The sequence below is a fragment of the Phoenix dactylifera genome, chromosome 2, assembly GCF_051530095.1.
Source record: "Phoenix dactylifera cultivar Ajwa chromosome 2, Ajwa_hap1_PhDact_Kaust_v1.1, whole genome shotgun sequence".
NCBI classification, from domain to species: Eukaryota; Viridiplantae; Streptophyta; class Magnoliopsida; order Arecales; family Arecaceae; genus Phoenix; species Phoenix dactylifera.
This window is the reverse complement of record NC_143191.1, coordinates 38516246-38530036: the sequence shown is the minus strand read 5'-3', so window position 1 is coordinate 38530036 and position 13791 is coordinate 38516246. Positions and strand designations below refer to the sequence as shown.

The 13791-nt window shown below is 39.0% G+C and overlaps 1 protein-coding gene across 1 annotated transcript; it reads right to left on the bottom strand.

The window, feature by feature from the left end:
* Window positions 1-1392: 1392 nt before the first annotated feature.
* LOC103705385 (squamosa promoter-binding-like protein 17) lies at window positions 1393-5253 on the bottom strand. Its single transcript, XM_008789082.6, has 3 exons — window positions 4776-5253; window positions 2263-2399; window positions 1393-2167 (listed from the first exon to the last, which is right to left on the bottom strand). The coding sequence occupies exons 1-3, from the start codon at window positions 5120-5122 to the stop codon at window positions 1584-1586; spliced, it is 1068 nt and encodes a 355-aa protein (XP_008787304.4). The 5' UTR covers window positions 5123-5253; the 3' UTR covers window positions 1393-1583.
* Between the last annotated feature and the right edge of the window lie 8538 nt (window positions 5254-13791).

Here is a 13791-nt window from a genome sequence, read left to right as displayed (position 1 = left end):
ACCAAACGGTACAAAATATACCGTACCATATCAATTGGGTATGGAATGCAAATTGATATATGGTACGGAATGCAAATTGATATTCGGCATGCCAAAATATTCTATATCATATTGTACCGCACTATGTCAGTATGACATCAGTACGGAGTTCGATATGGAGACGGTAAAACTTGATTGGTAATATTACTAGTAGATAGTTCATTTTTTTTCTTTTTTCGGGACGTAGAGCTGTTTTTTATACCACCACCTAGGATTGAACCTGGAAGCTCTCCTATGGAGAGATGGTGCCAACCAGCTGAACTCATAGCTGTTAGCAAAGACCAGATGGTTATGCTACGTAAGAGAGTGGGATAAAGACTTTGAGTTTTGTAGGAACGTGCTAAAGAATTGACCGTGGTATATTCATATTACTGCTAACAATAAATAACATGCGACATTTATGCTTTATCCCCCGAACATTTAGTTTCATTTGATCTAAACGTAACATTGCATGAAGTAGCTGATATCATCTTTTTGACATCTTTTATGTTCTAAAGATTTTTCTATTGAATTGCTGGTATATACGGCTTGGAGTACATTTTAACATATAATTTCTTTCGAGATTTTAAGCAAAGATGGGAACCTCTTTGATGGTTTTTTCAGGCTTAAAGACATTTCGTGTAGAAACTTAGAGATGCAGGAGCTTAGAATTCCTAGAACTTAAATGAGTCCTAAAAAGGTTGTTTGAACTGTAGTTGCTGGAAGTCACTATTAGAAGCTCATACGAGATCGGTATGACTTTTAAGTAATTATACCGACAGTGTGGCCTTTGTGTCCTCGTTTCCTTCAAGAAGACAGATCCGGCTTTAAATACAACTGTAGAAAACCTCACATGAGATCACTAACAGAGCTTAACAACATCCTTTGGTCAATTCCCTATCATTACTATCACAGAAAAAGCTTAATTTTGCCTGCTAGTTAATTGCTTAATTAGCCTTTCTGAAAAAGGCAAGGGGCAGACCCTGCCATCCTGAAATCAAATTTCTTGGAGCAAGGCTAAACCATCTATCACCTCATAGTCATCTTCATGCTCAAGTATACCGAAGCTCAAACTCAAATTATGGGTAAATTAGTTAGCAAACAATAAGTTACACTGTATGTGTCCTTTAAGCCACATTCCTTGGGACTCTTTTCGATTTTCTTTTATACAAATAGACAGATCTGCCGATATCAGGGACTATCATACAGTTGCTCCTATTAGCTTTTGTCGTCGGTAGGCGGACATCCTCCTGCATAAACGTTTGCAGCTCTCAATCTTGCCTATGGAACAGCACATAAAGCATATAATTACTGGACATAACAACAACGAATCGAGTTTTACCTACAAAATTAAAAAACAACTTGCTGCACTCATTGAAAAATCTTCTTGCAATGTACTAAAAAAGTGAATGAACCATTATAAAGTGTTTCAGGTTCATGAACTCCCAAGATAGAATCACCACATGGGATGAAAGTTGAAGTTTGTGCTGACAAGAATTCAGAAGCATTGGGAGAAACATAATCAATGGTACAAAAAGCTTTTTCTGCACTAAGAGCAAATCGGTCTAGAGGGACCAATGAACCACATCATCAGAATGGTCCATGCATTGCCTGCTTCCCTGCAGGGCCAGCTCAAGCTCACCCGAGAGCTGACTGTTACCCAGTTGGGTGACTTCGCCCAATCCCAACTCATGTTGGACTCCCAGTGAGCTGCTGCCACCTTCATGACTTCTAAATCCCGATGAACTTGCTACATAATTGTTCGAGAGAACTGGCTGAGCCCTTGGTGCTCCACTGAAGCTGCTGCTTGCTGTGATGGTTGGAGCTCGATCGTTCCTAGTAGCAGTGCCGCCCCATGGCAGATTTGACAGAAGAGAGAGAGCACAGGTGGAGTCTGACGCTCCTGAGAGACATCTGCTTGCTGGAATTTCTGGAGAGGAGAGCAGAGCCTGACCAATGGAGTCATGCATGTATTGGCGGGCCACATGCGGTGCCACCTCACTGGGTGGGGGAGCTCCTAAACTGCCCTGCCATTGATGACTAGACACCCCATCACCAGCCCGAACCATTGACCATACTTCTCGTGGGGTTTCTGGTAGCCTTGGGTGAGTGAAATCCATACCAAAGCCTCTGAAACTGCTGTTATCCTCTGTTTACAGTTTCATAAGTTTCTTTTAAACCAAAGGACCATGAAAAAGAATGAAATCTCTAGAATATAAGCAAATTAGTTCTGACGTGTCTAACCATGAAAAGATGATGACAGACGTCCGATGCGTGATGATGGGGGCGCAGGCGGTGGCTTCCTTCTGCGCTCATTGTGGCCTGCCAGACGTCTGCGGCAGCTGCGTTTCCCTTGGTCAAATTCAGGTAATTGGTGAAACCTGCAAAAATATATCGACAAAATCTGTCATTAAGCTGCATTATCCAAGGCATCAAATGCAATAAAACCTAAGCAAAATAAACTGGTAATACCCGCAAATACACTTATCATAATATAAAAATTTCGTATCATTGTCCTTACAAACAAATGGTTTCCCTCTGATAACTATTTTTTGAATCCACTTTCCCTTTAAATCGATTTGGGATCTTACTCTGACATTTAGTTCAAGGCTTATGGATGTCACAATAGCTTAGACACAAGGTAATATTCTTTTATCTTAAAGATGACTCTGTGTTTGAAGAAAAGTTCTAACAGACGTCATGATGCACAATTGGACAGCACATTGAAGAAGGGACCTGAATGAAAGCCAGTAATCTGCTTTGCCAGAAATGAAGTATATAGGAAAAGGCCGACTACCTAGTTGCAGAGAACAATGAGATGATAATAGGCGACAGTAAAGTTGCTTGTCAGTATCAATTAGAACAACGGTCTGAGAAAGAAAATACAAGCAGCTTAACTTGTGCTGTACATGGCAGAGCAAAGAACGAGAAACAGCGGAGCTAGAAAAAATTTGTTTATGATTCTCACATAAGAATAACAAAGCAAGTTGGACAGAAAGCTGTTCAAATTTTTAAGGAGGCACCAGGTAAACTCAAATTCAAATCAAAACTTGCCATGAGAGAGGATAATGCAACTCTTCTTAGGATATTTTTTTTCCAGCATTGGCCCACATGTACGAGAAAAATTAGATTCGAGATTAGCAATTTCAGTCTTTCAGGAAATGATGATGCTTTCTCTCAGTACACCATTATGTTTACCTGTTTCAGTTTTCATGTTCAGATTGCATAACATAGGATGGTGATGTGGGAGTAGTCCCCAAAATGAAATAGTGTGCCTAAGCTGCAGAAAAAACTCCTAGTTATCTGGATGGAAAAAATTGGATTGAATACTGAAGTACAAAACACTGCAGTGTAAGCTGGTTGGAATGACAAAATTATCCACATTGACATTCCAACACTGAACAGATAACCACCTCAAGCCATATAGAACAAGTGAAGACCATGAGGACCAAAAAGACTGAAGATAACCTTTTAACATAAAATCGTGATGTTATGTCCTAACTCCTAAGCAATAAGGCAAGTCCTAATTTCTAAGTTCCATAATATTAGTTCTTTGTTATTCCTAGTTTTTAGGATGCATCCACATCATCATCCATTCTAAACACCATAATCTTAGTAGCAAAGACAAGCATAATAGCACCTCAAAGGAATAGATTCAAGTCCAAAAAGATTAGATCATAGACAAATTTCCAAATTGATGTACACCATAATTTGTGTTGTCAACTTTGTCAAGTAGTTTTTTTCCCTCCATGCAAAAGTCATAAGACTCCAAAACCCCCATGAGATAGGGGGAAAAACACAAGAACAAAAGTACAAGAAAATGCAAAATCCCCATCCCATTTTTCCCCAGATATACTCAGTTAGAACTAACATAACGTTATATATTTAAGAAACAACCAGATTTTCTGCAGAAAGAGTTAAAACTTTTGAAATCATGAAATTTCAAATCTCAGAAAAAGCTGAGGAAAATATACAAGATTGGGGCAGAAACGTAAAGCCAGAGCTGAAAGCATGCAAACAATTGGGAGAAGGCCAGAGCTTATAGCCACAGCTCTTACCATCCAAAAAAGATCCATATAAACAAACTGATAGGTGAAAAATGAGCTTTTAATTAAAAAAAGATATCCAGTATCAGTGACAGGTGACGACCAAACCAACCAAATCCAAAGATTACTCTCTGTTTCAAGTATCGCGCTTAAGTAAGCTGTAAGCCTTCCATCCAACTAACAACAAATAACAGTCCTAATCAATTTAGAAACAGCGAAACAAACCAAACAAATTGGACAGACAATCCCAATCAGCACCACCTACACAAGCTCTAGTCTAACCTCCACCCGTAGATTAGACTTAACAGACAAACAAAAACCAACAATATCCAAAAAAAAAAAAAGAGGTAAAAGGAAAATAATGTTCAAGCATACCAAACAAAATATAAAGATAGCATGTATCAAAAACTAAGAATGAAGCTTAAACTGCCCTTTAGCTCTATGAGTGAAACCATGGCTCCAAACCATCAGCTACAATAAAAATTAGTACAATCAAATCACAAATTTCAAAGCCTAAACAAACAAATTGGAGGCATTGAAACCCAAACAAACAAGATACGAACAGAAAAAACCAATTTATTAGATATTCTTGAAGAAGAAAGGCAGACATTCATGCTTCTCAAGTACCCAACAGGGGAAGGAGCCCAACTTACAGATAGAAGCTAAGAACTGAAAGCTAAAACAGATAAAGGGAAGCACAGCGCAGCTAACCTGCTGCACTGCTGACAGAACCTCTGCTCCAAGCCTGCGACAATGACCTTGGGGAACTTGGAGTGCATCCCACACACCTTATGCCTCCTGTAGTAGGCCTTGGCACCAGTGAGATCCACCTTGCACCCCTCCACCTGGCACCTGGGTGGCTGCTGCCTCCCTTGCACCACCCCCTTCCCTTTCTTCGGCGGCGCCGAGGCTGCCGCAGGGGTTGGTGAGGCCTTGGAGGAGCTCCCACCACCAACCCCATCCTCAAAGTAGATCTTCTTCCCGAACTGCAGCCCGTGGAGGGAGTCATCAGAGCCACAGGTCCCAGAGACAGCAAGAGAACTTGAGCCCATCTCCATCTCCACCACCTTCTATTGCTGCCCATCCAGAGCCATTGCGGGAGGGGTGCAAAAGTGACGTGGGCTTTCTTTAAGAGGTGGTGGGGGAGAAAGAAGACGGGTGGGTGTGGCTGGTTACATCTCCCCAAGACTTGGTGCTCTGGTACTATACTTAAAGCCAACACCTGCCATTTGGGCCATGCCAGCTTGGGTTAAACAGTACCACTGATGGACTGTCCAAAAAAAAAAAACAAGGAAAAAGAAAAGAAAAGAAATCACTGAGAGTGATGCAACATGCATAAGTAATTATGTATAAATAATTGAAGATGACAGCAACAGTATTTGATCTTTATTTGCTTGTCACGGAAAGTTCAGGCTTGCTTCTTTTGCTTTTGCTTGCTCTTCTATCTCCCAAGTACCCTGAGGACGCAAAAGTTCTTACCCAAAGTAGCTAAGGATGCTGGTAGATTTCTTCGAGACCTGAACCCAAAAGTCTTTCCTTTTAAGAATAAGGTCACTTCAGTACAAAGCACTCGAAGCATTTTTTTTTAATTTTTGAGTGGGTACATTTGCTTTTTTTTAAGCGAAGAGGAGACGAGCTTTACGAGGTTTGAAGGGAGGGTAAATGATCTGAAAAGGTGGCTTTTTTATGGATCTATATGCAATACTTTGGGCCCCTGACATAATATTTTTGTGACTGTATGTGACTTTACATTTTTTATATATTTTTAACTTGTTGCGGCGGATTCTTATTGGGGAGAATTTTTAGATTGTGCTTTGGATTGCTGAGGACACTCCCGGCAACAAAAGATGGTACTAACTTTCTCTTTTATGATATATTTTTTAGTACCTATTTTAAAGAAAAAATTTTAAAGTGAGAGACTTCTTCTACTTCTACTATGGAGTCATTCCATAGTTAAAAAAAAAAAAAAATCCACATAGCGTGCTCTTCCTTTCCTGCTTCAAATATATATTTTAGTCAGATAATACACACCAAATAAATTAGTTAGTCATATAGCAAGTTAATATACATATTTAGATAAATCAATACATAGTTTTTAGAACATGGTATTCACCAATATACATTATACAGTCGTGTGTTACATGCTTAATAAATTAGTTATTTAACAACTCAATATATATTTCTAAACAAATTGATATATAATTTACAGAACATCATATTTACCAATACATACTATGTAGGCATAGTTTTCATAACATTATATTCATCAGTATATAATATATGGTCAGATGATATCCATTCATTGACTTCTTTGATACACACCCAGTAGTAATCAAAATATCAAATGCACATCTCGAAGTAAATATATACACAATTTTCAAAACATACCTTTTACTAGTACACAATATATAGTTAGGTGATGCATACTAAACAAATTAGTCATCTAGCAAGCCAATACATATCTAGGTAAATCAATACATAGTTTTTTAAACATGGTGTTCATCAGTGCCAGTATATAGCTTCCTAACTTGATCTAATATTGTGAGGACCCACATTTTTGGGGGGAGGCCTGGGCCGGCCCGACACATGAAACGGGAGGGAGACTCCCGAACAGAGTCTTCCCTCCCTTGTTTCATTTGCTTCCCGAATCCACCGGAAGAGAAAGGGAAAAAAAAACAGAGGAAAAGAGAGATCAAATCCTACCTAATTTGCATCATTCTCTATCTATAAAAGATCCCTTTCTCCTCATCCTAGGGCATCAACCGGGTGCCGTTCAAAAGAAAAAGAAAGAAGAAAAAAAGGGATCCGTGAGAAACTTGGGTTGTTCGCCACCGATCTTGCCGGAGGAACTCGCCGGAGGTAAGGTGAGCACCCTCTCCTCCTTCTTCTTTGTCTTTGGGCCACCGACTCCTTGGAATCGGTCGGCAAGCTGTCGGACTGATGGGGGAAAGCCGAGCCTCTGATCGGCCTTCTTCTTTTCCGTTCCGGCCGACCGTCGCCGGGTGTGGCACCACCATGAGCCGACGACCATGGGGCGTCGCCGGCCATGGACCGCCTGCTGCCAGGCACCTTCCCCCTTTCCGTCGGGAAGAAGGAAGAAGAGAGAGAGAGAGAGAAAGGGAGTTTATTTGGGTTTTCTTTTCTCTTTCCCTTTTCTCTTATTATACTTTTTCTTCTCCCTCTAGTTGGGGGTTCTCCCTCTAAACTTGGATCCGGAAAGATCATTGTTTTAAAGGTTCTGGGTTGTCATATATTTTGGATAAATTTTTAATATTGACTTGGTTCCGTAGGAGAACAATCTGTTAACGAGAAGACGTTGAGCAGGATTCTGTGCATACTGGTTATTTATCGCCGTGAGGGCGGGTGATTGGTTGTCTGAGTTTTCAACAAAATGTAAGGATCCTTGTACGCCAATCCTGTATGATATAATATTTTATACTTAGATATGTATGATATGCTATGATCCAGACAAATCAAAAATAGTTTTATATTAAATTATATTTTGATCGTGTTGGCTCGTGGTTGATATTATGATCGTATTCGCTTGTGGTTGGTATCATGATGGATGCATGTATGCGCAATCCTACACCTACATAATTGGACTGATGGATGTGGTGCTCTAAACTAACTATGTGATATTGGTTGCCCCGTCACGGGCTGGAAACGTAATCGTGGTTAGTCTAAAGCCGGAAATAAATAAAAAGAAATTGATGTGTGGATGTAAACTGGATTGTATGAAAAAGGACTTTGGATTTATCTTGTTATTATGGCAGGCCCCGTCACAAGCTAAAAATGTGGTACTTTGGTAGGCCCCCTCACAGGCTAAAAATGTGGAACTATAATGTGCAGGCCCCGTCACAGGCTGAAAATGTGATACTTTGGCAGGCCCCCTCACAGGCTACAAATGTGGAATTATAATGTGCAGGCCCCGCCACAGGCTCAAAATGTGATACTTTGGCAGGCTCCATCATAGGCTAAAAATGTGGAACTATAATGTGCAGGCCCTAACACAATCTGAAAATGTGATAATTTGGTAGCCCCACCACAGGCTGAAAAATGTGACCGAGATTTGACCCAAAGTCGGAAAGATAATTAATCCGGATCAAGTTGAAGAAAAGGCATTGAAACTATAATACATGTTTATGAGCTATCATATGCTATATCATTCTTGTGTGGCTGGACTTTTATTGATGTTTGATGTACATACTTATATTGATTATTTGAGCTTTGATAGTTGGTTTATGACTTCATGATATGTGCATCGACTTGTCGTGGTTTTCAGATTTATATTATTATTGTGTTGGTGTGGATGTGTAGAGATTTTTACTGGGCTGTAAAGCTCATTCCCTTTTCTTCTTTCTTTTTATTAGAGTTGCAGGATGCTTAGATTTAGATGGGATAGGCGCAGAGTGCAAGTTTCAGAGTCATTAGCTAGTTAGTTTGTTTATGCTTCCTTGATCACGATGAATATTTGAAGATCTTGTAATTGAACTAATTTGTTTATTTGGACATGTCGGACTTGCCTATTTGAATTACTAAGTTAATTATGGATTTATTAGAATTTTTGTTAGTCATAGGCCTTGCATGATCTTTAGGGCACTGCTCTAGGGCTCATGCGATCGGTCGCGTACCAGACCCGGGTGCTGGGATCGGGGCGTGACAAATATAAGAATTTATATACATGTTATTTCTGAGATTCAATAAACTCTTTGGTGCAAAGATAATGCAAAAAAGAGTAGAATTTGGACGAGAAAAAAAGACACTTAGGAGAAGAAAAAAGACTTCATGGATGGGAGAGATAGCATGATAAAAAAGAAAATAGATGGAGGGACTTGAGGAGGAAGATAGATGATGCACACGATAACTTTTTGTGGATGGTTTTTCTTAGTGTGTGCAATTTTTTTTATTTCTTTTTAAGTTACAGAATTGACAGATTTCGTTAGTAGGAGTCTTATCCCTGTTTAACTTTTGGATTGCCTCTTTTATATGGGTGCTAGAGAAAATATGGCAAAATAGAAGTCCCACCCTATATATATTCCATAGTGCCTGTTCCATATGATTTTTGTTCCTTTTCCATGGGTCAGAAGTTTTTGGCCACTTTGTCCTTGTCGTTGATGGGGCTTATTGGGGGTTGGACGCTGACCTAGAAATTGATCAATTAGGACTCGTTTGGTTTGAGGAAAGAGGAGGGAAAAAAATGTTGTCAGCAGAAAAATAGAGAAAAGCCTCATATTTGATTGGAGTTTTCAAAAAATATAAATAGAAAAAAGCTTTTTCATGGGAATAATTTTTTCATATTTTATAAAAAAAATTCATATAGGGTATGAAAAAAATTATACAGAAAAAGGTAGCGGCCTGCATTGTGACAAAACTGAACTTGAAAAATTTAAAACCTGAGATTGGTCATAACATAAATTTCTGTAATCTAAACAACAACAATTGTTCCTTTAGCAGCTTTTACATTAAAGGGAATTTTGTTTCAGTGCTCTATATTAGAAAAAGAGCTTGTGTGTGTGAGAGAGAGGTGAGAATAGTCTAACTTTAGCTTCTCCCTGACCAATGTCGACGTTATTTTTTATAAACCAATTGAGCACCACCATCTCGATAGTTGATGCCATGGATTGATGTCATTTTGATTTACTCCAAATGCGGATCCTCTGTGTCATCGCCAAGCTCTCATAGGCACCAAAAAACTAAATAGATCTCTGGCCCAACAACTGCCTTTACAGTTTACCACACCACCATAAAACTTTTGCATGGTTTTTTTTTTTTTTTTTTTTCGATGAACACATGAGTTTTTTTATTTCATTGTCCACAAAAAGTGTTCATGTGAAGTCATCAGCCTCTTGGCAGTCTATTGTCAAATTAATTAGGTGATTGATGATTTTGCAGTTATCAAACATAGCCATTATCAAATATTATTGAAACCATAATCACTCCTCATCTTTGAGATTTAATTCCAGCGGAGAGGGGTTTTCATCCATACCGTACCAATCATACAATGTTTCAAGAAGATGCTTAGAGAGATTGCAGCACAGCATAAAAGATCATCGCATTCAGTCCCAACAAGTTTCACTTTTAGGCCCACTATCAAATAGCAATTGATCTTTGACAGACATTTTTAGTCCCAGCAAGTTTCAATTTTAATAGGACTCGTACGTTTTATTGTATATGCTGTTCACCTTGTGTTTACGAATAGTACATGCTTGGCCTGAGTCCCCATCATAGGCTACTTGTAAGTTTGGTGTTTTGAAAAGTAAACAAAATGTCTCAGAACAGAGGTGGTAAGGCTATGCCAACCGTTCATAGTATCTCGCCAGAGTGATCGCCAACAAAGAAACCGACCCAATTCGCAGCCTTTTTGCCCTGCGGTAAACATGGCTCACCCTGAGGGTGGTCCACTCCCTGACATACTATCAGACATCTAGAAATGGTGGCTGTTTGTACATCTTTGAGGTATGTCTATGGATCCGGCTAATGATGGTGGCCAAGTCACTCTCCAAATGAATGAAGTCCATCCGCAAATAAGATCTTACATGACTGATTCTTACCATGCTGCCCTCAGCTCCGCTACAGAGGCAGAGATGTCATAGATCTAACTTCCCCCTGCAACAATGAGACGCGAGTCGGGGCCTTTGATAAAAATTCCGGCTCCTCTCGTGCTACTGCCATTAGATACATTGTTGTTGAAGTAAACTTTAAGAAAACTTAGGGGTGGAGACTTCCAAGAGATGAGGATTATTCTGATTACTACGGGAGCTGAAAAGAAGTCCTAAGTATCTCAAGATAATATCACAGACTCTCCAGGGGAGGGTATAAACTTAATCATACATATATATATTTGAAATTTAAGCAAACGGTATCTCGGTGTACATGCTTAATCATATATTTGTACATGCACTAAAATAAGTGGCAAACTATTCAACAGGTTCTATAATACCATAAAAGATGCAATTTTGAACATAAAAAAAGATTCATATGCCATAAAATGTTTTGGGAAATGGTGCAATATTATATGATATTTTAAATGTTACATAATGCACAAGCAATATCAAGGTATCAAGGGTGGACGGGGCCTTGTTGGTCACACCTATTCTGCTTAACGACCACGGATTCTGAGTTTGACTCTTTAATGGTGCATCTCTAGCTAATAAGTTAGATTTTGGATAATTACAATGTAGGCAAATCTCTGATTGCTTTCAAAAAAAATATATCAGCGTACACCTGATGTAAATTATGGACAGCTTGAAATATACCATTGACGTAGACAAGAATTGTGGACAAAGCTTTCCCATACTACTGCCAAACACCTTTACTCTTCCAATAAGTTAGGACTTCCAACATCACAAAAAGATTAAATACATACGTTCACTCTCTTGTACACTTCCTCTACCGTAAACTTTTCAAGGTCTATTTGGAGAGGATAACTAATTATAGATGTTGAGAAAAATAGATAATAGTGTGTGTGTGTGTGTATGTATGTATATATATATATATATATATATATATATATATATATATATATATATATATATATATATATATATATATATATATATATATATATATATATATATGTATGTATGTATGTATGTATGTATGTATGTATACATGTATGTATGTGAGCCCATTTTTTTTTTTTGATAAAACAGCTACGTTATTACATTACCATAATTAAACTGACTACTACAAGGTATCAGCGGTACATAAAAAATTAAGGGAAAAAAAAACATCCAAAAAAGAAACCTGAGAGGTTAAGCAATAGTACATGAAAACAAGAAAACAAAGCTGTAATTAGCTGCAGATAGAACAGGCAGGCATTAGGCCGAAAGGTGGCCAAGAATTGCATCCACGACACCTTAAAAGACCATTGGAACCAAGCATAAAGTAGAAGAAACCAAGATCCCTCACTTGTGAGTATGTAGCTATGAAACCCCAGAATTTGAGTAATTGAAATGCCCACAATAGATTTCCTGAACGGAGGTGCCTTCATACAGCTACAGAGACAGCCACATAATATAGAAACATGAAAACCCTGATGAATGATAAAATCATAAACTGTAGGAGAATGGGAAACCAGGCCCTCAATCCCCGCAGAAAAAGAAAGGAAGCCCAAGAATCTGCAATATAACATGGAAATCCAGATAATAGATAAGAAGCTTAATTGACAGCAGACTAAAAACAAGGCCATTCCAGAAACTTGGAAACCATAAGTCTGGCAGCCGAAAAAACCATTAGAGAGCACCACAACCTGTCCTTCGAGATTCAGCTGGAACACAGAGAGAAAAGACAAAAGCAGAATAAGCAGAGTCTCACCAAACTCTCTACCAAAGCTTTAGCTAGAAAATCTAGCAATACCGGCAAGGAAATTGGTTTGAAGGCAGTGAGTGCAAGCTTGGCCTTAAAGGGTCCAGCTAAAGCGCATGGTACAAGAGAGTGTTGGCAATCTTCAGCGCAGCCGGCACAAATTAAGATCACAATCTGGGCTCTCTTGAGAGTATTCCTCGACTTATAAGCATGAGTGCTTTTCAAGGAAGCCTTTGCCATTGAAGTTTCCAACAAAAGCCATGAAAACATAGAAAAAGGTTTAGAAGTCTCTTTACTATGCGAATGATATGGGATACATGCTTGAGTGAAATGGACTGAGTTCGAGAACAAGCCCATCCAAGCTGATCAGACCATTGACCAAGCGCAAGGGGCAAAGATAAGATTAAGGTCATCATTTCAGCATTAAATACCAGAACTTAATTGTCCCGATCCCAACTATTATTTGATTGAATAAAGTCAGCAACAGTGAGGTGAGTAAGATCACATGTAAGTAGTATCTATGTAAGTAGGCCACTTGACTCAACGGGATATTTGTTATCCAAGGATCCGACCAAACATTAATAGATTCTCCATGCCTTACTAACCAGACAAACTGATGCTGAATCTTTTTACGTTGGGTGCAGATTTTTTGCTAGATAGAAGAACAATTGCGAGGCTTCCTGTAAGAGACAAAACCGTTATCGAGTAGAGACCAGTTGAGCCCATAGAGTGGTGGGATTTAGAACCAAATAAGCGTCCAATTTAGCTAACAAGGCCTCCTTTTTTTTTTCTTCTTTTTACCTAGGCCGGGCGATTCATACTTGACGAGTACGGATACACCCAATAAAATCAGAAAACATAATATCTCGGAGCACTAAAGGCTATAAGGTACTATCAGTATGGCTGGTTATATAGGTGGCCATCTAATCCGCAGCCCCATTAGCTTCACGAAAAATATGCTTAGCCTGAAAGGATCGAAGGCCTGTTGTGCGTATAAAATGGATCGATGGCCTGAACCACCTACCGACTTGGAGGAACAAATATCTGCCAAGATAAAAGATATGTACCACACTGATCGATCGGAAGAGTGACCCCACAAGAAAGCCCAGAATTCTGATTGAAGTCGAACATCGATGTCTGCCTAAGTGGAAAAAAGTGATACCAAGTTAATAAAATTGCCGGTTGACCCTACATATAGATCAAGAAACATATATAAAAAACTAGGAAAAACTAAATTACAAATGAGACAGAAAAATAATAGCAATAGCATTCATGGCACAACATTATGCGCTTCTAAGTCTTACAAAGACTTTGTGGGAGTCAGCCAAATTGAAGGAGATGTCAGCTTTCATGTGAACCTTACCAAGCTTTGTTGGTGCACTGGACCAGACTGCTTCCTCTCACATGCGTAAAAAGTGAA